Raw genomic sequence first — 26290 nt, forward strand, 5'->3', positions numbered from 1 at the left:
TCTAGCAATTTGTCCATTCATCAATGTTGTCTAATTTATTGGCGTATAGTTATTCATAATATCCTCTTATAATTATTTTTTTTTATTTTCTGTGGGATCTGTAGTAGTGTCCCCTCTTTCATTTCTGATTTTAGTTATTTGCATCCCCTCTCTCTTTTTTTTTTTTCAGTCTAGTTAAAAGTCTGTCAATTTTATTGACCTTTTCAGAGAACCAACTTTTGGTTTTGTTGATTCTATTGTTTCGGTTTTTTAAATTCTGTACTTCATTTATTTCTGCTCTAATCTTCTGCTTTCTTTTTATTATCTTGTGCATGGCAAAAATTTTCCATACTTTTATTCTCAATCATTCCATGCTGTTTGCTTTTAATTATATCTCTTTTAATAGCATATGGGTGGTTTTTGTTTTGTTTTGTTTGCCAAATCTAGAATTCTATTACATTTATTAAATTTGTTAAATTAAACAAATTCTTATATATTAGGATTAATGGTATGTTTGAACTTATTCTTACCATAATATTCAGCATTTTTAATATGCTTTTCCCCTTCACCCCGCCCCTCCCCACATCTGATCATTCTTTTTCTGCCTTTGATTGTATTAATCATGTTTTCTTTATTTCATTTGATTTTTTCATTCCAATGGTTTGGAGGTGATACATCATGTTTCTAATACACCATTAGTTATTTTTAAATGCTTAACTCACACTTTAATTGTTTTGTTAGATATCTGATGTTAGTCTACATCCTATTCTCCAAAAAAGAGAAAAGGATCTCAGCTTCATTTACTTCCTCTCAGACTTTGCCTTTCCATCACCCTCCAATGTTAATGTTATCCAATGCTAATATTTTAGTTCCGAGTTATGTCACTTTAAAAAAAATGCCATTCAGTTAAATGCTATTGGTTTATTTGCTCATCATTCCCTCCAGTAGTCTACTTCTTCTGTTGAATTCAGCTTTTCTTCATGCGTCCTCTTTCAACATACTTCCCTGGTAATTTTTTCCAAATGAGTCTGTCAGTGGCAGCTCATGTGTGGAGGCCCTCTTCATTCAGTTTGAGCTGTTAACCCCCATGTAGGGTATGCACACACATACTTAGGGATTCCCTGACAACCAATGTGTAGTTACTTCTCCCTTGCCTCGTACTATGACACCCCACATCAAGGTGTCCCATGCATGGACTCCCCCCCATTCCAGCTCTGACACCCCACATCAGGTCTCCTTCCCTGTGACGATGCTCTCTTCACCCTGTTTATGCTCCAACACCTCACACCAGGTCACCACTAGCATATGGACACTCTTATCACACTTGGGCTCTGGCACCGCAAACCAGCCTGCACTGTGGGGGTGCCCTCCTTCCCCTCCTCAGGCTGCCATCCCAAGCTGGCCTCCCTCCCTTCTCTTGACCTGACATCCTTCACCATGCAGCTCTCAAGATGAAAGCCGATCTTGCTCTCCTCCACTTCATGGCTGGTACTTCCACGTGGCAGGCAGACATTCTTTCACTGAAACACCTGTGCACCCTAGCCTAGCATTTAGTAAACCCTCAGTAGAACTTTCCCCATATATAAGATCTGGACCTTGGTTGGAGAGGAATTATCGGCAAACCAAGCACAAAAGGAAGTCTTCTATGCAAAACCAAGTAAATACAAAACTTTCAATGAGTGAAGGAAACTAACTTGCAAAAGAACCATACTAAGATAATCAAGCACTCTGAACACACAGAAAATCACAAAGCCCATGAAGATCTCAAGTAGAAATGGCCCAGCCAAATGATAAAATAAAAACCCTGGAGGGTAAAAATAGTAATAAAAAAACCCAGAGAGGACACAGAACATGGAACAAGTACCCAAGAATATTTATAAGAAAATAAAGGATATCAGGAAGACACTAGAAGAGCATAAAGAATTCAAAAAATTAAATAGAAAAATGACTGCTCACGGAAATGAGAGATACAGTAGACCAAATCAGAAGTATTATACTGTGCAGATTTGAAAGGATTATGTACCCTAGAAGAGCCATAGTTTAATCCTGATCCAATCTAATGGGAGCAACCCTTTCTTTTCTTTTTTTGGGGGGAGTAGGGGGTGCATGGTCTGGGAATCAAACCCAGGTCTCCTGCGTGAAAGGCAAGCATTCTACCACTGAACCACCTGTGCAACCCTTTCTTTTAATCCTTATTCAAAGATGTTTATTGGAGTCTTTTGATTATATTATCTCCATGGAGATGTGACACACCCAATTGTGGGCATTAACTTTTAGATTAGATGGAGATTCCATTCCAGGTGGGACTTGATTAGTTGCTGAATCCTTTAAAAGAGGAGGCATTTTGAAGAGAACCACAGAGTCCACCAGCCAGAAGCCTTTGGAGATGAATGGACTATGTCCCCAGGGGAGCTTCATGAAACAAAAAGCCTGGAGAGAAAGCTAGCAGACTCCACCATGTTCACCATGTGCCTTTCCAGTTGAGAGAGAAACCCTGAACTTCATTGGCCTTTTTTTTTTTTTAATAATTAAAAAAATTTTTTAATATCAAAAAACACCGAACAAATGCAAACATTCTTAATTTTTGATCATTTCATTCTACATATATAATCAATAATTCACAATATCATCACACAGTTGCATATTCACTATCATGATAATTTCCTGTAACATTTGCATCTATTCAGAAAAAGAAATAAAAAGACAACAGAAAAAAATTCATACATACCATACCCCTTACCCCTCCCTCTCATTGATCACTAGCATTTCAATCTAAATTTATTTTAACATTTGTTCCCCCTATTATTTATTTTTATTCCATATGTTTTACTCATCTGTTGATAAGGTAGATAAAAGGAACATCAGACACAAGGTTTTCACAATCACACAGTCACATTGTGAAAGCTTTATCATTACACAATCATCTTCAAGAAACATGGCTACTGGAACACAGCTGTACATTTTCAGGCAGTTCCCTCCAGCCTCTCCATTACATCTTGACTAACAAGGTGATATCTATTTAATGCATAAGAATAACCTTCAGGATAACCTCTTGACTCTGTTTGGAATCTCTCAGCCATTGACACTTTATTTTGTCTCATTTTACTCTTCCCCCTTTTGGTCAAGTAGGTTTTCTCAATCCCTTGATGCTGAATCTCAGCTCATTCTAGGATTTCTGTCTGTCCTACATCGCCAGGAAGGTCCATACCCCTGGGAGTCATGTCCCATGTAGACAGGGGAAGGGTGGTGAGTTTGCTTGTTGTGTTGGCTAGAGAGAGAGACCACATCTGAGCAACAAAAGAGGTTCTCTTGGGGGTGACTCTTAGACCTAATTTTATTTTATTTATTTATTTTTTTCTGTTTTATTGATAATGGCCATTCTGGTGGGTGTGATATGATATCTCATTGTGGTTTTTTTTTAATTTTTTTTCTTTTTTTTATTACTAATTTTTTTCTTTTTTTAAAAAAACCAAAACACACCAAACAAATGCAAACATTCATTAACTTTTGATCATTCCATTCTACATATATAATCAGTAATTCACAATATCATCACATAGTTGCATATTCATCATCATGATCATTTCTTGGAACATTTGCATCTATTTAGAAAAAGAAATAAAAAGAAAACAGAAAAAAATTCATACATACCATATCCCCCACCCCTCCCCCTCACCCATCACCAGCATTTCACTCTAAATTTATTTTAACATTTGTTCCCCCTATTATTCATCTTTATTCCATATGTTTTACTTGTCTGTTGATAAGGTAGATAAAAGGAGCATCAGACACAAGGTTTTCACAATCACACAGTCACATTGTGAAAGCTATATCATTATACAATCATCTTCAAGAAACATGGCTACTGGAACACAGCTCCACATTTTCAGGCAGTTCCCTCCAGCCTCTCCACTACATCTTGACTAACAAGGTGATATCTATTTAATGCGTAAGAATAACTTCCAGGACAACCTCTCAACTGTTTGGAATCTCTCCAGCATTGACACTTTATTTTGTCTCATTTCACTCTTCCCTCCTTTGGTCAAGAAGGTTTTTTCAATCCCTTGATGCTGAGTCTCAGCTCATTCCAGGATTTCTGTCCCACATTGCCAGGAAGGTCCACAACCCTGGAGTCATGTCACATGTAGACGGGGGAGGGTGGTGAGTTTGCTTGTTGTGTTGGCTGGAGAGATAGGCCACATCTGAGCAACAAAAGAGGTTCCCTTGGGGGTGACTCTTAGGCCTAATTTTAAATAGGCTTGACCTATCTTTTGTGGGGTTAAGTTTCATATGAACAAACCCCAGGATTGGGGGCTCAGCCTATAGCTTTGGTTGTCCACTCATCGGCCTTTCTTGAGGTAAGGTAACCTCTTGTTGCTGCCTTAATTTGAACTGTTTTATAGACTTGCTTTAATTGGGACATTTCTACAGTCTTAGAACTGTAAACTAGCAACTTTTAATAAATCCCCCTTTAAAAAGTCATCCATTTCTAGTATATTGTGTTCTGGCAGCTAGCTAACTAGAACAGACACACAATAGCAGATTCAAAGAAGCAGAAGGACAAATAAGTAAGGTAGAAGACAGAATAACCATACTAAAGTGCACAAATGGCAAGAAAGATGGAAAAAATGGAATGGAATCTTAGGGAAATGATGGACAAGAAGAGGCACACAAATATAAGAATCACTGGCATCTGAAAAGTAGAAGAGAAAAGGGCTGTAAAAGTTAGTTGAAGATACAATAATGGAAAATTTCCTAATCCTTATAAAAAGACACAAATATTTAAATCACAGAGACCCAACAAACTCCAAATAGAATAAATTCAAATAGACCTACTCCAAGACACATGCAAATCAAACTGTCAAATGTTGAAGAGAAACAGAAAGTCCTGAAAGCACCATGAGAAAAGCAATGTACTACATACAAGGCAAAATGCATAAGACTGACTTCAGACTACACAACAGGCACCATGGAAGCAAGGAGGCAGTTGTATGATATGTTTAAGATCCTGAACAAGAAAGATGTCCAGCCAAAAGTACTTCATCCAGCCTAGTTATCCTTCAAAAAAATCGAAGGAGACATTAAAATCATCAAAGACAAAGACTTAGAGGACTAGTCAACAAGAGACCTGCTCTACAAGAAATACTAAAGGGAGTCCCGTCATTAAAAAAAAAAGGAAGGGGAGTATAGAGGAGGCCACAGAATTAAAAAGTGCCAGTAATGATAATTTAAAGGATAAGAAGAGAGAAAGGGAAAAGAATATATAGATCCGACAAATAAAATCCAAAGGATAAGATGGTAGATTCAAGAAATGCTTTTACAGTAATAACTTTGAATGTTAATGGACTAAACTAACAAATTAAAAAACATATATTGACAGAATGGGTTTAAAAATAAAATCCATATATATGCTGTTTAGAAGAGACACATCTTAGAACCAAGGACATGATTGAAAATGAAAGTTAAATTGTCTAAAATTGACAGTGCTGTTGATTGTACAACCAAATAAACAAAGAGTTTTTTTTTATTTTGGACATTATCCACGATGCCCAATAGATGGAGATAGCCAAAGGCTACAATGACTGAGAAGCAGAATGGTGAACTGTGATACATTTATATAATGGAATATGGTGTAGCTATAAAAAGGACGTATTCAAGAAGCATGGAACAAACTGAATTAACCTTGGGGACAACGTGTTGCACAAAATAAGCCAGAAACAAAAGAACACATATGCTAAGGTCTCTTTCAGAAAATTCTTATAACGAAATTGGAGCCTAGACTGTAAGATCTTATAGTAACCACACTTAGTCTGAAGTTGTAAATGTATTTCTAGATTCTGAGACACTGAGGTATATGTATATCAGCTGGTATTTCCCTGGAACTTCGAATAACTCTGACACCTAAGATGCAGAAATGGAGTGCTGCAGCCCTGAAAGTTAGCATAGCTATTTACAATAACAGTTAAAGCAACTGAAAAAGAGATCAGGCCCCAGTTAGCCTTAAAAACAAAGCTTATCTGGCTGGGTCTAAGGTAAATCAGAATAAAGGGTAAAAGATGATAATGTATGTTCTGTAGAACTTCATTTACCATATGAAACCAAAGGCAGAGAGGCTTATTATGTCTAGAACCTAAATTTTCTGTAACACAATCTAAATCAACCTGTAAGGACAGCTCATTGAAACAACTGAAACTCTTGGAGTCCAGAATGGGAATGAGACCTTGTAATTCTGTATTGCTTAACGTAATACCAGGATACATATCAGACTACAATGGGCTGATACTTCAAAAGATCCCCTGAGGGTCCAGAGGAAAAACATATGTGTATGTGGAACTATTAAACTTTTCCATCTAGAAACCCCAAGTACCTTCTCAATCCTTAAGGATTCCTAAGAAAATAGGCCAGGCCCTTGATTTTGAGGCTTGCCCTTATGAAACCTGATTCTGTAGATGAGAAGCAAAGACTACCCATAACAAGGTCTCAGGGCTGCTTTCTTTTGTTGCTCAGATGTAGACACACTCTCTCTCTCTAACCCAGTGCTACAAGCAAAATCATTACCCTCCCCCTAGCGTGGGACATGACATTCAGGGGTGAAAATTTCCCTCACAAAGTGGGGCATGATTATCAGGGCTGAATCTCATCCTGACACTATGGGATCAACAATGCCTTCTGGACCAAAAGGAAGAAAAGAAATGTAATAAAATAAAGCATGTGGCTAAGAAAGATCAAAAAGAGTCAAGAGGCTATTTTGGAGGCTACTCCTATGCAAGTTTCAGTTAGACAGTGCTAATTGCCATGGTTTGTTAAACCCCAATCAACATCACTCCCGTTGACTCTTAAGAATACCTAGGGGGCAGGCCATAGCGGCTCAGCAGGCAGAATTCTCACCTGCCATGCTGGAGGCCCGGATTCAATTCCTGGTTCCTGACCGTGCGAAAAAAAAAAAAAAACACCTAGGGCTCAAACTGAGACTCTACAAACGTTTCATGCACTTTGTTTTCCTGGAGCCTATAATTCCTGGAGGGTTCCTAGGTCAGATAAATCCTGAAACCTAGAAGAACCAGGTTTTCTAAGATTATCGATTGATCACATCCACCTATCCTTTAGGTATTGACACTCCTTCTCAACATGAAAAAGTCAGAATGAGCATTGCCTAAAGATCCCTGTAGACTGGAAGAGGGATCAGAGGAGAAGGAGGTATAACAGAGAAAATAGGATTGAACAAACGAATATGACTGCTGAATCACTATATCGCTATACCTTCTAGCCTCCAGTGTTTTGGAGCAGCTAGAAGGAAATATCTGCAATGATGGAATGGTAGTACATAACAACTTCTGGGATCTGTTCTGTAACTACTTGTTGAAGTGTGCTTTGAAAACTATTGTTTTTTTTCTTTCTTTGCTTTGTATATATGTTATATTTTATAATTAAAAATGTTAAAAGCAATGACACTGAGGTGTAATGGCTCAGGAGTCAGGAGTGGCTGCTCCAGTGGACCTGGTCACAGCATACAGCACTAGTTTCTTAGGGTGAACATTTGCCCACCCCAAGTACCAAGTGCAGAGGTTGCAGTGAAGCAGAGATGTGGAAAAGTCCCTACTCTACATACAGCAAGGGAACGCACCTTAGGTCTGAGAGGCCTCACAGGGACACCAAAGTCTTTCCTCTCAAGAACAGAGGTAAGTTGGTGAGGATGAGAAGGAACCGGATGCCACAGGTAGTCCAAAAGGCACACAGCAGTCCACTGTGCCTCAAGGCGTTTGAGCTCACATGGGACTGCAACGGACATGACTGCTGGTGTAGGCAACAAGTATTTCGGTGGAGATGGTCAATCTTGCCAAGTTGGGCCCAAGAGCAGTTATAACCAGAAATGCTATGTCTAGTCATGTCAGAGGAACTTGTCTATGTTGAATGAGAGGCCACTGTCCTTTGCCAGAGGATTCGCTTCTATCCCTACTGCTGGCATGCTCTGGTGCCCCAGCAGGCCTTGTTTTCTAGAGAATAGATTGGTGAGGCCAAAGCCAGAAACCCTGCCCTATCCACATGCCCCCCATGAGGCTGAAATTTCTACTGCAGGTTAGGACCTGTGAGAACAAGGTCAGCTGGGGAGGACTGGGTCCTCCAGGGGATCCCCCATCCCTGTGGACCACATGGAGTGAACATTCCTGTAACACAGTGGGGTCTCCTGCACAGTGTGGGCAGTGGCCTGAGCCCTGGGCCCAGGTCATAATGAGGTCTCTTGGACGACGGAGTTGGGACTGCTGCCTGCCCCAGACATGGCCGTGACCTCCTTGTCACTGCTGCCCTTCAGCTTGTCATTGTTCATCTTCTCCGGGAACATGCCAGGGTCCGTGAGGAGGTCCTGGAGAACACACAGCAAGGAGAGTGGGTGGCAGGAATACAACAAAAGGGGTGGTGATGGAACTACAGCAGAAAAAGTGACAAGACAGCGGGATCCCTGCCAGGCGGGAGATCAGAGGAAGAGCAGGTGGGGAGAAGGGCTGGGAGAGCCAGCCCTTGGTGCTCCTCTCTGGGCCCAAGACCTGTCTGCCCACCACACTCATAGTCCCCTAGGGACAGAAGCTGGGACAGCAGCTGTGGGACAGCCCATGCTTAAAGGGATGGAGGGGAAACTGGAAGGGGCAGAGCGCTCTTTGGGGAACGGATGGCAGAGGAGAATTTGGACAACAGAGGTACTACCTGGCTATAGGCTTTGCAGGGGAGACGCTTCTGGCAGGACCGAGGCAGGAGGGCAACGAGTTTGGGCAACACTGGATAAATGGTCCGAGGGTTCAGGACCCGGCCCCGCATTCCCCCTAAAGGCAAAGATGCTTCTGAGACTCTGACTGGATGTCCAGTCCACACCCGGCAGCCTTCTGTCCTCTGGGCTCCAGGGTTTATCTGGCCCCAACCCACATCCTAGATCTCAGCCAGAAAGCTTAACAGCTACAGGCACCCAGGAGCTCCAAGGGGCAGAGGCAGGTCTTCCATGAGACTCAAGATTGCCTGGACCCCCCGCCCCACCTTCATTGTTTCTCTGGGTCCTAATCCCAAATCCCCTCACCAGTAAGTAGACTGATGATCAGACCCACCACAATGACTGTGGTGGAGTTGTGAGCGCTGTACCACAAGTACGACAGGGAATAGAACCGCTGCAGCCCTGTGGGCCTGGGAGAGCAGAAGGGGAAAGAGATGAAGCAATTCACAGACAGGGCAGTCCTCAGGCACCTGGCTCCCTCCACCTACACGGTTCCCAAGGCCTGGGGCCCAACACCCAGCCCCTCCCAGAGGCCTCTGGTGGCCCAGCCCCTAGCAAATCAAGATGAATTGCTCTCTCCAAGAAGAGTGAGCCCCAATTCACCTGGAGAGGGTGGAGGAGGACAGTAGTGTGGTCATGGGGACCGTGGTCAAGTTGCTGGGCAGAGAGAAGCTGGACACATTATGGCGAGCGGAGGACAAGCCAGAGCGCATGTTGGTCACGATGCTCCCGATGCCGACCCAGAAGGCCATGACCAGTCCGGCCAAGAGGCCCACGATGGCACCCTGACCGAGACAGCACAGTCTCCTGCGCACATGCTGGACCGCGGCCGTCCCCACCTCCCTACCAAACCTCCACCCCAGGCCCCAGCCGTTCCCCAGACCCACCCCCTCACATGACCATGGAATCAAAAGGGTCACTCACGGGAGGGTTGGCACAAGGAAAGAACATCCCAAGGCAGAAGAGTCCGAGCAGCGGCCCCCCGACCATGCCAAAGATGCTGAGTGCGGCCTGGGAGGACGGGGTGGAGGGAAAATGAGAAAAGAAGACCTCGGCAGTTACCCCAGCCTTGCCGATGTAGGGCCCAGCCACCAGCCACCTGCCACTGCCTCAGAGACCACTGGCCAGAACTTCTTCCAGCCCCTTCCAGATGAAACAAGCATAAAGCAACTTTAGACTCCACAGGCAGGAGTGGGTGTTGGAATTGGCTTTGGTTTCTTCTCCCAGGTGTCTAAGCCAACACTGCCCCAAGAGTGACTGGAGCTTTTGGCTCCCTGTGAGTCTGTTTCACAGCTAAAGCTAGTCCATCAGAGGGGAATTCTGACATAGCTCCCTATGCCTTCCCCCTCAAAATAGCATTTCCCCCAATTTCTTGTTTCAGTCAGTTCCTTTCCTCCCTTAAAGCTACCTTCTCTCCATAATCATTACCTGCAGCACAGGCCCCATTTGGGAGGAAAGATAGGCCATTCCTAGACAAAGCAGCCCGTAGCTAAAGGCTTGGGGAAAAGGAAAAGGGAGGAGAAAAGGAGATGTGTGTTAACACGATTAAAAGATTAAAAAGGAGAGCAAAGTTCTTTCCCCGCCCAAACCACCTCCCCTGTGGCCCTGGAAGCAGCGGGCATGTCACCTCACGCCCCAAAGCCAGGTCCCTCCCATCCTGTCCTCACTCTTATCTGAGGCTGAGACCTCCCCAGGAAATGCCCTGTAAACAAGGTTGTGTGTTTCATTAGGCAAAGGCTGCCCCCGGGGGAGCAATCTGGTGACAAAAGGCTCTTTAAAAGATGAGGAAACAAACTCTATAATTGCAGCAGGACTATACGCTAAGACTTATTGAATAAAAACCAAAACTCAATATATGTAATATTTATGCCCCTCAGGTCCTTAGTGTTGCACGATTAACCTTATTTTGTTATTCTGAAATTGTTAAAGCAGAGGAAATTCCTGTGAAAGTATATGTTGCATTCATTGGGATGTAACTAAGTCTCCTATTCAGAACAATACAAACATTAAAGCAACCTCTTATGGAGGTTTTGATCAATACCTCCAACAGAACAGAGTTTTCTTTTACACAAATACATTTAGGTTTATTTTAACTGTTACTATTTAGTTAGACACTAAATCTCTGCACATGACTATAAACATGCAGGGTTTTTTTTTTCCATTTCAAACAATAGGAAAAAGGGATCTGAAGAGAAGCTATTTAATAGGGAATGGAAATACAGCTCCTTAAGTCCTATGGGCAGGTCGTATTTTGAACGCAAAAACGTTTTCACTTAAATGTATACATTATTTGCTCACTTTTAATCTCAAACAAAATAAGGAAACAGTATCATATCAATATATGGTAGGACAGAGTGATGGCGAGAACTCTGCAATTGAATGCTATTGTGGGTGTTAGCTTTTTCAGAGCTAAGGTTATAAAAAGTAGCCTATGTATATATATATGGGGGGGGGGGGGGTGTGTGTGGCAGTGCATGGTCCAGGAACCAAACCCATGTATATATATTTTAAATCAGTTTAACTCCATACCTAATGACATGCTATAAAAGCTAAAATTGTTCCTCTTGTTGAGGATATATCTGTTTACAAGTGCCAGAAATACTAACTCTGATACCTGCATTGACAGACTTTCTTTTGCTTAGTGAAGGGAAATAAAAATGAACCAAAGGATATTTCCAGAAAGGATTAAGAAGGCTGTTGAAGAAGGCCAAAGGCCGTGACTCTCTTCTTAGGTGAGTACACCAACCAACATCCTAGGAATTTTAATATAAAAATCAAAATATATTTTTCTAATTGCTACTTGCTTTAAGGAATTACTATTATCCACTTTTGTCACAGTTAAAATCAATGTTGGGAATGAAATTAAAATTTGAGAAAATATATTAGCCAGTGAGATGAATGTAGATGGCCAAACAACTCTTAGCATGATATATAATGCAACAGGGACCCTTGTCAATTGTCATGCCAATAAAATATCATAAGTGGTAATAAAAAAAAAAAGAAAGAAAGTTGAGGAAACATAATTCACCGAGGACTTTGGAAAGCATGGCTGCCCGGGTCTCAGAGATCTCAGGGAACCAGGGTCGAATGAAGTCTTCCATCGTAACTGTTGCCAGCGAATTAAAAGCAGAGGATATGGTGCTGCGAAAGAGGAGAAAGGCGAGCTGCCTTCAGTCTGGCAGCTGACAGGGCAAAATTAAGAAGGACTAGCACCCCATGGAGGAAATAGCACCCTAAAGGGGGGAGACAGGACACGCACAGCACGAAAAGCCATCCCACAGTGGACAGCAGAGGCCATCTTGGGGGAGGCCTGGAAGGCCGTGTACGTGGGTACAAATCTTGTTCAAGTAGAACAATTCCAGGTTTTGCAGACTGAGAATCCTTAACCAAAAAGGGGGTGTCTCCTGGGAGAGGAGGTGCTTTGTCCTGACACCCACAGATGGGCTGGGCACAATGAGAAATTCGGAGGATGTCCCGCAGGGGTCAGTGTCACACATCTGAGGGACATGGTCAAGGGGGTACCTGAGGGAGCCGCTGAAGAGGCAAGCCACAAAGAGCCCCGGCAGGCCGGGCAGGCCCTTCAGGAGATCCATCACAAAGTACAGGACCAGCTGCAAGCAGAGCAGACACAAGGCTCCCCTGAGAGGGCCTCCGGGCCCAGGTGAGCCATCGCCAGGAAGCCATGTCAGCACGGGCCCCAGACAGTCCACAGAGAGGGGTGTCAGGGAGGGCTGCAGTCCCTGAGGCATCACTGCCAACCCAAGCAGCTCCACAGCAGCTGGGAAGAGAATGGGCTCTGGGAGAGAGGGGCAGTCCCCACCCCAGCGCTGGCCTGGCTGACAGGTCAGCATAGTCACCTACCTGAGTCAGTTTTCTCCCCTATAAAATGGGGCTGCTGCAGGGCTAAGAGGAGACCAAGAGCCGGGATCATTAGGTCCCCACCCCCAGCAGGGTGAGCACGTGATCCTGTGCTGCCCGGGCTGGCCTCCTCCACGTCCAACCCCTAAACAGGCAAGGACCTTAGTGCCATCAACTGCCCAGGGCGGGAGTCTCTCCTGCAGCTCCTGGTGTACTGCCTCGGGGGGTCCGGGCACAGGAGGGGCTGGGGCCCTGCTCACCTGGTCAGGAGCTGCGTGACTCTGCTGGGTGCTCATGGGATACTCCTGGTAATAGGCGAACATGACCAGACCGATGAGGCAGCTGATGCAAAGGACCAGCTCCTGGCAGGGGAACACTGCATAGCAGGAGCTACAGGAGAGGCCGGGCAGGAACAGAGCTGGGGCTTGGCTCACGGACATCCCAGGTCCTCCCTCCAGAGTCCCCAGAAAGGTGACTGAAGTGCTGACCCCAGTGAGTGTGTGGTAGATCCTGTCTCCCCCCATGTCCCCCAGGGAACCAGCCCCGCACCGTCCCAGCCCCTGTCCCCATCACCCTGTCCCTGCACTCACAGCATAGCAGCCGTCTCCGTGCGGGAGCTGAGGTAACGCTGCACCTGTGCCTGGTTCACCCCGTACAGGGAGAGCATCATGAAGACGCCGCCAAAGGCCAGGGTCCAGAAGGTGTGCCGCACGAAGGGGTCCGGATTCAGCCTGCGACGGACACCACCTGGTCACACTCGGCCCACCTAGCAACAGGGTCAGGAGAGCACAACGGAGACCCTGCTGCTAGTGCCAAGGGCGCTACTGAAGATGAGCAGCTGGGGACTGAAGGCAGAGCAACAACTGGGGGCAGAGGCTCTGTTTCTTCAAACCATGACCCCATTCTGGGTATAAAAACTTCTTGAGCACTCCACCCCTAGCCTGGCACCTGCGAGCACCCCTCCAAGAAGCTGGCCCTCTCAGAGTCCTGCCTGAGGCTTCCACAGTGTGCCCTGGGCTTCCTGCAGCCATGAGATTAGACGTTAGGATGAGACACAGCTCCCAGGCGCTGAGGACCCCCGCAGGGGCAGGGGTATACTTACTCAATCCCAGAGATGAGGCCATGCTGGGAAGCCACAGCCCACACACGTCCCAAGCCGCCCACCTTGGCTGACCCCACGATGATTACTGCCAACTGTCCTAGGAACATGACCAGCGTCTGGAACACATCTGTCCAGATGACCGCCTTCAGCCCGCCCTGCAGGGAGAAGACGGCAAGCCTGTGGCAGACATTCTGCAAACCGCTCAGCAGGGAGGACACCATCCTGCCAGCTGGGAGTAAAACTGCTGAGCCCCTGCTGACATCACTGAACCCCTGCTGAGTCCCCTGTTCCTAGTGCACTATCTCATCCTGTCCCATCTCGTATATTCTCATGACATCCCATCTCTGCATCTCAGTGACTCTCACTCCATTCCTAGCATATCATCCTGTCCTCCCAGCCATCTTTTTGTTTCACCCCCCTCCCCACATTTACCTACCATCCCCCCCCTCCTGAGGCTCCCTGCACTCACCAGGGCAGTGTAGACGGCACACACCATTCCCAGGGTCAGCACGGACAGCCATAGATCAAAGCCAGTCACTGCAAGCAGATAAAAGTCACATTCCTACTTCCAGAAATGGGCTTCCCAGTGGGCTAGCCTGCCTCGGTGAGGGCAGTCATGTCTTAGAGATGAAGCAGGACAACACTGGTCAGTGCTTAAAGAATGAAATTAATCATTCACGACGATGGAGAAAATATCTGCACAGCATAACCCCAAAGATAGACTGAGCAATAAAGTGAGATACTGTTGATTAGTTTAAGTGAGGTGCACCAAGCCTGCTTCTTCTTCTAATAGATACTAATCCAAGAGCCCAAGCAGTAAGACAATTCCCTGACCAAGGTTGGAGTCTTTTTGGCATATCCTCCACCATCCTCTCTGAAAGGTATCTTCCTAGTGTGACAGGGCTGTGATACCTCACCTGCATTAAGGGCCAGCGACGGTGCATAGAGCACAACCCCCATGTAGATCACCTGTCGTGAAGGAGAGGGCACAGGGTGGGAAAGGAGAAGGGAGAGGTGGGCCTTAGTGCCACAGGCCCAGTGGCTTCCTCTCACCTAAGCCCGCTCCCCGCCCCCTTCACTTGCTTCGACATTTCAGCTTTTCAGCACTACGGTATCTGTGCTAGAACAGGAAGGAGTGGGCAGCAGGATGCCTCTGGGGGCTCCCATCATACTGACCCCCAGCATGCCATAGTCCAGGTCCCTCTACCATGTCTCAGCTCAATCTCTATCCTCCTTGCACTCACCATCTGAAAGATGAAGGTCACTGTTCCACAAATTCGCACAGCTTTATTGAATCGGAGCTCCAGGTACTGGACAAAAATATACAGAAAAAATACATTCCTCTCACAATCCCCACCGCGCCCCATGCACACACGTTTCGCACCCAGCTTCCCTAAAGAGACCCAGGAATCCAAGGGAATGTCCAATTCGGGGCCTTCTGGGCCTCTGCCTCCCCCAACAAAACCCTATAAACACACAACATCCTTGCTGTCACCCTCTTTGGGTGGAGGAGGCCTGGGCTCTCAGATCCCTCGTGCGCGTCCCATTCCTCCTCTCCAGCCCTGACCCTGGTGGCCCCAGCGCCTCCCTTCCTTCCTTCCTTCCCCACTCACCTCGTAGGCGCTGGTGAGGTGCAGGCGGTAGAAGATAGGGATGAAGACGTGTGCAGGGATCAGCAGCCCCAGGAAATAGCAGCAGCCCAGGAACCAGTACTGGGTCCCAAATCGGTAGATCTCGGCCGGCACGCCCAGGATGGCCACGGCCGACTGGAAGGTGGCCATCAAGGACAGCGCCACGGGGAGGCAGCCCATTGCGCGGTCCGCCAACTGCAGTTGGCTGACAGTCTGCCGGCCCCAGCCACGGAAGGCATGGTAGAGTCCAATGGCAAGGGAGAGGACCAGCAGCAGGGCAAAGACCACATAATCCACCAGGGAGAAAGCAGGTACAGCCGGCTCTACACTGGAGGCTGGGGGCTGCATTGTCGAGGCGCTTGTGGTCACACTCATGTTTGCACAGTGTCCAGGACCTGCAGCCGGGGTGGCAGCTACAACCTGGTTCCCAGCCGCGCAGGCTCACAGCCTCCACTCCACCGAGTCAGCTGTCGGGGTGGGCTGCGAAGGAGTTAGCGCCCGGTCAGGCCCACCTGGCCAGCAGGGTCACCTGCCCCGGGGCCTCACACCTACAGGACTGGACCAGCCAGCTTGGGGAGGGGAGGCGGGGGAGGGAGAAGCAGCAGAGGAGGCGGCCAGGAGACAGTAATTTAGCCAGGATCTTGGAGTGAACAGAACTGTGGATATACCAGACCTCAGATTTCCACCCCAAAAACAAAAGAAAGTCAACTCTGGCCCCAGTTTCTTCTCAGAACTCCTGCCCCCGCTCTCAGGCACAGACCCAGCCACCACATCCCACGGAGCCGGTGGAGCCTGGCCTGGCACCATGGCCCAGCAGGGAGGAAGACACGGAGACAAAGGGCAGCTTGGCTTCCCTCATCTCCCCTGACCTCAGCCCCTGCCTCCCAGCTCCCATGTCACCCCCCCAACAGCACCCCTTCTCAGCACCTGTCCTAGTGGGAAGTCCTCCAGGACAGCCCCAAACTCCATCCCAGCCATCCCCAGGCCAGCCCTTCTGCTCCAGGCTCATCCTTCCCAAAGGCACTCAGCCCTCCACTCCGAACTCAAGATTACAGAGCCACTTTGGAGAGAAGCCAGCTACCAGGGAGAGTGGTCCTGACCCTCTGGGTGCAAACACCCACCTGTGGGAGAGCTGCCTGGAGGACCTGGGGCGTCTGGGGCTGGGAAAAGGTTGAGTCTGGCTCTATCAGGGCTTTAGTGGAGATAAGGAATTAGGGGCGGGGTGAAGCTCAGCAGCCACTGGCTCCTTGAGGGAGTCAATCCCTGTGATCGGAATGGCCCTATCACCTGTGAGCTGGGACCCTGTGGCTCAAACCCCAGCTCAGCCCTAGAGAATAGGAAAAAGGGAGCATACATTCAACAGCATTCTAGGATTAGACTAGACCTTCAAGTCTTTGGCTCTGTGCTACCTCATGCTGTGGCCATGTGAGTGATGTGAGCTGCAGAGGGAGAGGAAAAATGTTTTCCCTACCTATTCACTGGAATGCAAATTGTATACCAGCATCCTGGAAAGTGCCTCAGACATTTCCAAACAGGGAGGAAAGGAGAGAGCATCGAAGCCAGCACCTGGGGGGAGTGGCCCCTCCAAGGGCCCCTGAGCAGTGGGTGGAAGGCACTAATCTGCAATTCAGGCTTGTCTATCCTTGTCTTTCACTACCACCAGCTTGTCTCCTGTCCAAAGGCACAAGACAGGACGCGCCTGCATTTTTTAGAAAGTTTACGCACCAGACACTGTGCTGCACATGTTTTCTGCATTATGTCATTGTCGAAGTTTTCTGCTATTACAAACATATTTGTTACCTGACAAAGGTGGTGGATTTTCTGTCGGATATGCTCAATGACAAATCCCTGAGACACCAGGGTTTCAAAGAGAAAAAGAGTTTATTGCTAGGAATGAAGCATGAGATCAGATGGCCTTTAGGTTTTAGGATAAATAGCTCTAGATGATATAATTAAAAGTGATCTAATTATTGAGCATGCGCAGACTGATTACATGCTTTGTCACAAAACATATGTGAGAAAACAGCGGTCTTAATACTATGATGGGTGTGATTTTTAGTATTATAATTAGGCATAGTGACTTAAAGTCTAAGCTACTGCACATGTTAGGTGGGCCCATTTTGGATGGATCCAGTCTCAAGATAACTTTGGACTTGGAGTGGATTAGTTCTGGTCTTACCCAAGTCCCTTCATTGGTAAATATTAGCGGCTGTCTTTAGTGATCACTAGACTCTAAAGTTGTAAAACCGGATAAAAATGGTACAAGTGAGCGTCAGTCATAAGGTTTTTACAATCACAAGGGCACAAGACAAAGGCTATTATTACTCAGAGATCAAGGCAGCTGAATTGCAGCTCAGAGATTTCAAGTATTTCCCGCTGTCTACTCCAATATACCAGAAAGCAAAGAGGAACTTCTACATGTGAACCCCAGAAAAGCCAAGTTATTTAATCCTCATTCAATATTTCTGGGTGGGAGCTTTTTTATTGTTTCCATGGAGATGTGACCCACCCAATTGTGGGTGGTAACTTTTGGTTAGATCATTTCCATGGAGATTTGTCTCCACCCTTTCAAGGTGGGATTGCTTACTGGAGCTCTTTAAGAGGGAGCTATTTGGAAAAAACTTTAGAGCCCACGCAGCCAGAGATATTTGGAGATGAAGAAGGAAAACACCACTGGGGGAGCTTCATGAAACAAGAAGTCCTGAGAGAAAGTTAGCAGACATTGCCATGTGCCCTTCCAGCTGAGAGAGAAACCCTGAACTTCATCGGCCTTTCTTAAGTGAAGGTAACCTCTTGTTGGTGCCTTAATCTGGACATTTCCATGGTCTTAGAACTGTAAACTTGCAACATAATGAATTCCTGCTTTTGAAAGCCATTCTGTTTCTGGTATATTACATTCTGGCACCTAGCAAACTAGAACATGGGGGAAGAGAGAAATGAGACAAAATGAAGTTCAGTGGCCGAGAGATTTCAAACAGTCATGAGGTTATCCTAGAGGTTATTCTTGTGCACTACATAGATTTCCCTTTTTATTTTGTGGTCTATTGAAGTGGCTGGAGAGAAGTACCTAAAACTGTTGAGCTATGTGCCAGTAGCCTTGATTCTCTGAGATGATTGTATAACAATACAGCTTTTACAATGTAACCATGTGATTGTGAAAACTTTGTGTCTGATGCTTATTTTATCCAGAATATGAAGAGGTGAGTAAAAAAATAGGATAAAAAATAAATGAGAGGGGCGGCTAAAGGGTAAAAAATTGGGTAGATTGAAATACTGGTGTTCAGTGAGAGGAAGGGGTAAGGGTTATGGGCTGTACGAGTTTTTTTTTCTCTTTTTATTTTCTTTTTCTGGAGTGATGCAAATGTTCTAAAAATGATCATAGTGCTGAATACACGACTATGTGTTGATATAGTGAGCCATTGATTGTATATCATGTATGGACTATTATGTGTATGAAAATTTCTCAATAAAATATATATTTTTGAAGGCAACTACTATGGGGACTATCACACATTTGTGTGATAGTAAATGACTGAAATGTCACACACAGTGTAACATATCAGAACTGAGAGGACTTCACAGAAAAATAAACAATTTAGTTTAGCAAAAAAAAGGATGAGGAGGAAGTTCTATTCTTGGGATGAATGTATGAACTTGAGACAAATCAAGTCTCTGAAGAAACTTAATCATGCCAATGTGATTAAACTGGAAGAAGTTATCAGAGAAAATAACCATGTATATTTTGTATTTGAATATAAGAAAGAAAATCTCTGTCAATTGATCAAAAACAGAAACAAGTTATTCCCTGTGTCACTTATCAGAAATATTATGTATGAAATTTTGCAGTGGTTGGCTTTCATTCATAAACATGTTTTTTTCCATAGGGACATTAAGCCCGAAAGCTTGTTTTGCATGGGTCCTGAATTTGTGAAAATTGATGATTTTGGACTTGCAAAAGAATTAAGATCACAGATACCATATACCCATTATCTATCTACAAGATGGTATCGTGCTCCTGCAGTCTTATTAAGAGCTTCATTTACAGCCCCCCATTAGGAGTATAATTGCTAAATTGTATATGTTAAGACCACTTTTCCCATGGACAAGTGAGGTTGATGAAATCTTTAAAATTTGCCAAGTCTTAGGGATTCCCAAAAAGACTAGCGAGATGAGTACCAGCTTGCATACTCCATGAATTTTCACTTCCCCCAGTGTGCTGGTTTGAAGCTATTATGTACCCCCAGAAAAACTGTGTCCTTTAATCCTCATTCAGTATTGCTGGGTGGAATCTTTTTTATTGTTTCCATGGAGATACGACCCACCCAAATGTAGGTTGTAACATTTTATTAGATGGTTTCCATGGAGATAAGTCTCCACCCATTCAAGGCGGGGTTGCTTACTGGAGCTCTTTAAGAGGGAACCATTTTGGAAAAAGCTTTAGAGCCACAAGAGCCACCATAATCAACAGAGCCAACAGAATGGGCAGAGCCCCAGGGAAGCTGCTGAAGAGAAAGCTGGCAGATCTGGCCATGTGCCTTTCCAGCTGAGAGAGAAACCCTGAATGTCATCAGCCTACTTGAACCAAGGTATCTTTCCCTGGATGCCTTATATTGGACATTTTTATAGACTTGCTTTAATTTGGACATTTTCATGGCATTCAAACTGTAAAACTTGCAACTTAATAAATTCCACTTTTTAAAAGTTGTTCTGTTTCTGGTATATCACATTCCAGCAGCTTTCAAACTAGAACACCCAGTGTGTTCACAAAAACTTAAAAACTCTTATTTCCAATGTCAGTAATGAAGCTATTCAGCTCAGGAATGAAATGTTGAATTGGGATCCAAAGAAACAACCAATAGCAAGCCAGGCATTGAAACATCCATATTTTAAAGTTGGTCAAGTTAGGCCCTTCTTCACATCTTCTGAAATGAAACATACTTTAAGTAAGCAGTTACAACTGCTAGAATCAAAGCCATCTTTAGTTGAACTAGAACCTAAGCCTCTGCTGGACATAATTGATGAGACTGTCAGACAGCCCCAGCTGAACATCAGCCATCAGCCACTGCAGCCAATTCAGCTGTCACAGAACATGAGCTCCAAAGCACACAGTCAATAAAAACATCCACAAATGGGCAAGATGGTGGCTAAGTGAGGTGTGAAATTTAGTTTATCCTACACAGTAGCTAGTAAATAGCCAGGTACAATAGAGAACAATTGCTAGGGCTATATCAGCAACTGCACACACAGCATACACCAGTGTGGACAAGCTAGACTGGCTGAGACCCCACACAGAAGTGTGGAAGTCTCCCAAGATGCGGAGGCTGGTGCCCCTCCCCCATGGGCACAGCAGACTGGTTCCCTGAGTGGAAAGAAAATAGACTTTACTAGCAGCAGGGGATTAGTTCAAGCAAGCTCCACTCACAGAATTAATTATCAAATTCTGGCTACTGAAAATAGGCCCCCAGCTCAGATAAACGTGGAATAAGGGCTAAAGATTCTAGAAGTATTTGCCCTGGCAGAAAGGGGCAGGTTGACAGAAAAAAAAGAAAACCTCAGGCTTTTTGAGTAGGACGGCACAAAATACTGCAAAAGGGTTAGACCCCAAGAAAAGGGGACACATAGAGCCTGGAGATATATAGAGCCATGTACCAACTTAAGCTCTTGATTGACAAACCCAAGGAGCAGGGGTTCTACTTTGAAAAGGATTTTTACTTTTTTGCTTTGTTTCTACTACAGCTCATTAGATAGAAGTGGAAGCTTTCTCAGGCTCCAGCACTGCTCCAGACAAGGGTGGAATTATGCTGTTCTGAGAAAAAAAGTAACTAGTCAGATGAAAGGAGTTAATACCCTAAAGGGTGTATCTTCCTGTAGAGAAATGTGTGGCCCAGCTCAAGTGGAATTCCTACCTGAAGGGATCCAAGCCCCAGGGACTGGAAAACTGAAGCAATTAATGCCAACTTACCACCTCACTTCTGTCTCAAGCACACCCCTGGCAAGGAGAGTCTCCTGAAATTAAAGGCACCACACCACTTTACCCTGGTGGGAAGCCACAGGCAAACAAGCGCCACATGCTGGGCAAGACAGGAAAAACACAGAGTCTAGAAGCTCAAGAGGAAAGTCTGTCAACCTGCTGGGTCTCACCTTCAGGGAAAACAGATGCAGGCTACTCTCTCATCCTGAGACGTGGGCCAGTCCAGTCTGGGAAAATCTGACTGGCGTCTATAATATCTGAGGAGACCCTTCTCAAAAAAAAAAAAAAAAGTCTCCGTATAGGCAGGGCAAGAAAAAGAAAAACAAGAATTGAAAAATTCTGATCAGTTAAACAGCACCTATGCTAGGGGTCTAGAATAAATCAAACTGAATGCCAAAGAACAGATAGAGAACAAAGCTGTCCAGCAAGAAAATCTTAAGTAAAGGAGTAAAAACAACCTCCAGAATAACTAAATAAGGAAAACAAATGCCTAGACACCAGCAAAAAATAACAAGACACTTACTAATCAGACTGTCAGATGTCAAAGAGAAAGAGAGAATTTTGAAAGCAGCATGAGAAAAGCAATCCATCACATACAAGGAAAGCCCAATAAGACTATATGTGGATTTCTCAGCAGAAACCATGGAGGCGAGAGAGCAGTGGTATGATATATGTAAGAATCTACAAAAGAAAAGCTGCCAATGAAGAATTCAGTACCCAGCAAAACTGTCCTTCAGAAATGAAGGGGAGGGCAGGCCATGGTAGCTCGGCAGGCAGAATTCTCACCTGCTGCCAAAGATCTGGGTTCAATTCCTGGTTCCTGCCCATGCAAAAAAAAAAAAAAGAGAATGAAGGGGAGATGAAAACATTTTCAGACAAACAATCACTGAGAGAATTTGTGACCAAGAGATCAGCTCTGCAAGGAATACTAAAGGGAGCATTACAGGTACATAGGAAAAGGGCAGGAGAAAGAGTCAGGAGAAGAGTGTAGAAAAAAAAGTAAAAGTAAAAAGAGAAAAAAATTAGATATGACATATAAAATCCAAAAGGCAAAATGGTAGAAGAAAGTACTGCCTTTGCAGTAATAACACTAAATGTTAATGGATTAAACTCCCCAATCAAAAGACATAGACTGGCAGAATGGATTAAAAAACAGGACCTAGTTATATCTGTCTATAGGAGACTCATTTCACACTCAAGGACAAAAATGGCTGAAAGTGAAAAGTTGGGGAAAGATATTTCATGCATACAACAATCTGAAAGAACAGGAGTAGCTATATTAATATCCAACAAATTAGACTTCAAATGTAAAACAATTAAAAGAGACAAAGGATACTATGTATTAATAAAAGGAACAATTCAACAAGAAGACATAACAATCACAAACATTTATGCACTAAGCCAGAATGCTCCAAAATACATGAGGCAAACACTGACAACACGGAAAGGAGAAACAAACACCTCTACAATAATAGTTGGAGACTTCAATTCCCTGTTCTCATCAATGGATGGAGCATCGAGACAGAGGATCAATATAGAAACAGAGAATTTGAATAATACACTAAACTAACAGACATTTTTAGAACAACAGTGGGATACACCTTTTTCTCAAGTGCTCATGGATCATTCTCAAGGAAAGACCATATACTGGGTCACAAACCAAGTCTCAATAAATTTAAAAATATAGAAATCATACAAAACACTTTCTCAGATCATAATGGAAGAAAGTTGGAAATCAGTAACAGGCAGAGGGCCAGAAAATAAAATTTCACAAATATATAGAGGCTAGACAACATACTCCTAAACAACCAGTGGGTCAAGAAAGAAATCACAAGAGAAATAATTAAATATCTTGAGGCAAATGAAAATGAAAACACAACATATCAAAATTTATGGGATGCAGCAAAGGCAGTGCTAAGAGGGAAATTTATTGCCTTAAACACCTACATTAAAAAGGAAGAAGAAGCAAAAATTGAGGGATTCACTGTTCACTTGGAAGAACTCGAGAAAAAACAGCACACTAGTCCCAAAGCAAATGAAAGGAAAGAAATAACAAAGATTAGAACAGAAATAAATGAAATTGAGAACATGAAAACAATCAAGAAAATCAACAAAACCAGAGATTGGTTCTTTGAGAAAATCAGTAAAATTGATGGACCACTAGCCAGGTTGACAAAAAGAAAAAGAGAGAGGATGCAAATAAATAAAATCAGAAATGGGAGAGGAGACATAATCACTGACCCCACAGAAATAAAGGAGGTAATGAGAGAATACTATAAGCAACTATATGGCAATAAACTAGACTACGTAGATGAAATGGACAACTTCCTAGAAAGGCATGAACAAGCAACATTGACTTGAGAAGAAACAGATGACCTTAACAAACCAACCACAAGTAAAGAAACTGAATCAGTCATCAAGAATCTCCGCAAAAAGAAAATTCCAGGACCATATGGCTTCACACGTGAATTCTACCAAGCATTCAAGAATTAGTACCAATCATGCTCAAACTCTTCAAAAAAACTGAAGGGGAGGGAAAGCTACCTAACTCATTCTAAGAAGCCAAAATAACCATCATACCAAAGCCAGGACAAAGATACTACAAGAAAAGAAAATTACAGACCAATCTCTCTAATGAATATAGATGCAAAAATCCTCAAAAAAAATTCTTGCAATTGAGTCCAGCAGCACATTAAAAGAATTATACACAACGACCCAAGCGGGATTTATTCCAGGTATGCAAGGGTGGTTCAACATAAGAAAATCAATTAATGTAATACGCCATATCAACAAATCAGGGCAGAAAAACCACATGATCATCTCAATGGATGCGGAAAATGCATTTACAAAATTCAACATCCTTTTTTTTTTTATGAAAACGCATCAAAGGATAGGAATAGAAGGGAACTTCATCGACATGATAAAGAGAACATATGAAAAACCCACAGCTAAGATCATCCTCAATGGGGAAAGACTGAAAGCTTTTCCCCTAAGATCAGGAACAAGACAAGGATGTTCACTGTCACCACTGTTATTCAACATTGCTATTCAACATAATAGCCAGAGCAATTAAAAAAGAAAAGAAATAAAAGGCTCAAAATTGGAAAGGAAGAAGTAAAACTCTCACTGTTTGTAGACGATATGATATTGTATGTTGAAAAATCCTGAAAAGTCCACAGCAAAGCTCCTAGAGCTATTAAATGAGTACAGTAAACTGGCAGGGTATAAGATCAACACCCATATACACTAGTAATGAGCAATCTGAGGAGGAAATCACTAAAAAATTCCATTTACAGCTTCCAGGTCAAGATGGTGGCTTAACAACATGCGCATTTTAGTTCGTCCTCCAGAACAACTACTAAATAACCAGAAACAATACAGAACAGCTCCCGGAGCCACGACAGTGACCAAACACACAGCATACCACAGTCTGGAACAGCTGGACCGGCTGCAAGCAACCCCCAGAACCGTGAGTTCCCAAAGCTGCGGTGGCCAGCACCCCTCCCCCACAGGCTGCTTCCCAGAGGGGAAAGGAAAGGACTTTAGCAGCAGCAGGGACTGGGCACAATCAAATGCCAATTGTGGAACTAATTAACAAATTCTGACTACTAAAAATAGGCCCCCAGCTTAGGTGAACCTGATCAAAGCGGAGGTTGCTCATTTTTGCCCCAGCGCCAAGGGGGCAGGACTGACAGAAAAAGGGGGTGGGGAAAGAAGGAAACAGAGGTTTTTGTGGCTGTGTATCTACAAAGGCTTGACTGCCTCTGGATACAGCAGCAGGACTTTTCAGGCTGCAACTGCCCCAGGCATAGGCAGAAGTGAGCTCTTTTGGGGGCTTATCTGGAGATTGTGCCTTCCCCAGGGGAGGGGTGAAGCCCAACTCAGGTGGAATCCCTCCATCAAGGAATTCAGACACCAGGGCTTGGTAATTTGAAGCCATTAAAACCAGCCTACAACCTCTCCTCTGTCTCCACCACGCCCCCAGCAGGGAGAGTCTGCCAAAGCTAAAGGTACCACATCATCTTATACTAGTGGGACCTGCAGTCAGACAAGTGCCACACACTGGGCAGGATAAGAAAAACAGAGTCCAGAGACTTCACAGGAAAGTCTTTCAACCTGCTGGGTCCCACCCTCAGGGAAAACCGATGCAGGTGACTCTTTCCTCCTGATAGGAGGCCACTTTGGTATGGGAAACTCTGTCTGGGGTCTATAATATCTAAGTAGACCCTCCTAAGTGTGTGTGTGGGGGGAAGGCACCACACAAGCAGGGCAAGAAACAAGAAAACAAGAACTGAAAAATTCTCCTCTGTTAAACAAAACTTAAGCTAAAGGTCCACATAAAGCTGAATGGAATGTCAAAGAACAGATAGACAACAAATTCATCCAGCAAGAAAACCCTAGATAAAAGAAATGAAAGCAATCTCCAGAATAAACTAATTAAGGTAATTAAATGCCTAGACACCAGCAAAAACAAATCACACTAGGAAAATTGAAGATATGGCCCAATCAAAGGAACAAACCAACAATTCAAATGACATACAAGAGCTGAAACAATTAATTCAGAATGTACGAACAGACATGGAAAACCTCATCAAAAATCAAATCAATGAATTGAGGGAGGATATAAAGAAGGCAAGGAAAGAACAAAAAGAAGAAACTGAAAGTCTGAAAAAACAAATCACAGAACTTATGGGAATGAAAGACACAGTTGAAGAGATGAAAAAAACAATGGAAACCTACAATGGTAGATTTCAAGAGACAGAGCATAGGATTTCTGAACTGGAGGACAGAACATCTAAAATCTGATAAGAAACAGAAACTATAGGGAAAAAAATGGAAAAATATGAGCAGGGACTCAGAGAATTGAAAGACAATATGAAGCGCATGAATATATGTGTTGTGGGTATCCCAGAAGGAGAAGAGAAGGGAAAAGGAGGAGAAAAACTAATGGAGGAAATTATCACTGAAAATTTCCCAACTCTTATGAAGCA

General features: G+C 44.2%; 1 protein-coding gene, 1 long non-coding RNA gene and 1 pseudogene across 5 annotated transcripts in view; 2 read left to right on the forward strand and 1 right to left on the reverse strand.

Annotated features, from left to right (window-relative positions):
• Positions 1-1166: 1166 nt before the first annotated feature.
• Positions 1167-26290, reverse strand: part of LOC143676990 (sodium-dependent multivitamin transporter-like) — an 82109-nt gene continuing 56985 nt past the window's right edge. For 3 of the 4 annotated variants that reach the window (XM_077152395.1, XM_077152393.1, XM_077152394.1), the window contains exons 2-16: positions 15311-15808; positions 14942-15007; positions 14615-14666; positions 14167-14234; positions 13698-13852; positions 13186-13326; positions 12856-12985; positions 12260-12348; positions 11766-11878; positions 10166-10233; positions 9662-9748; positions 9341-9522; positions 9044-9147; positions 8680-8795; positions 1167-8341 (exon numbers count right to left, since the gene is read on the reverse strand). In XM_077152395.1, coding sequence (XP_077008510.1) covers positions 8204-8341; positions 8680-8795; positions 9044-9147; positions 9341-9522; positions 9662-9748; positions 10166-10233; positions 11766-11878; positions 12260-12348; positions 12856-12985; positions 13186-13326; positions 13698-13852; positions 14167-14234; positions 14615-14666; positions 14942-15007; positions 15311-15703 — 1902 coding nt within the window. In that variant the 5' untranslated portion in view covers positions 15704-15808 and the 3' untranslated portion in view covers positions 1167-8203. The remainder of the gene's footprint in view (positions 8342-8679; positions 8796-9043; positions 9148-9340; positions 9523-9661; positions 9749-10165; positions 10234-11765; positions 11879-12259; positions 12349-12855; positions 12986-13185; positions 13327-13697; positions 13853-14166; positions 14235-14614; positions 14667-14941; positions 15008-15310; positions 15809-26290) is intronic. The other variant, XM_077152396.1, reaches the window with a different exon arrangement.
• Positions 8237-14431, forward strand: LOC143676991 (uncharacterized). Its single transcript, XR_013172335.1, has 4 exons — positions 8237-8467; positions 11380-11469; positions 12911-13066; positions 13254-14431. It is a non-coding gene; the product is annotated as an uncharacterized LOC143676991 (long non-coding RNA).
• Positions 18939-21270, forward strand: LOC143676685 (serine/threonine-protein kinase MAK pseudogene; annotated as a pseudogene).

The sequence above is a fragment of the Tamandua tetradactyla genome, chromosome 3, assembly GCF_023851605.1.
Source record: "Tamandua tetradactyla isolate mTamTet1 chromosome 3, mTamTet1.pri, whole genome shotgun sequence".
NCBI classification, from domain to species: Eukaryota; Metazoa; Chordata; class Mammalia; order Pilosa; family Myrmecophagidae; genus Tamandua; species Tamandua tetradactyla.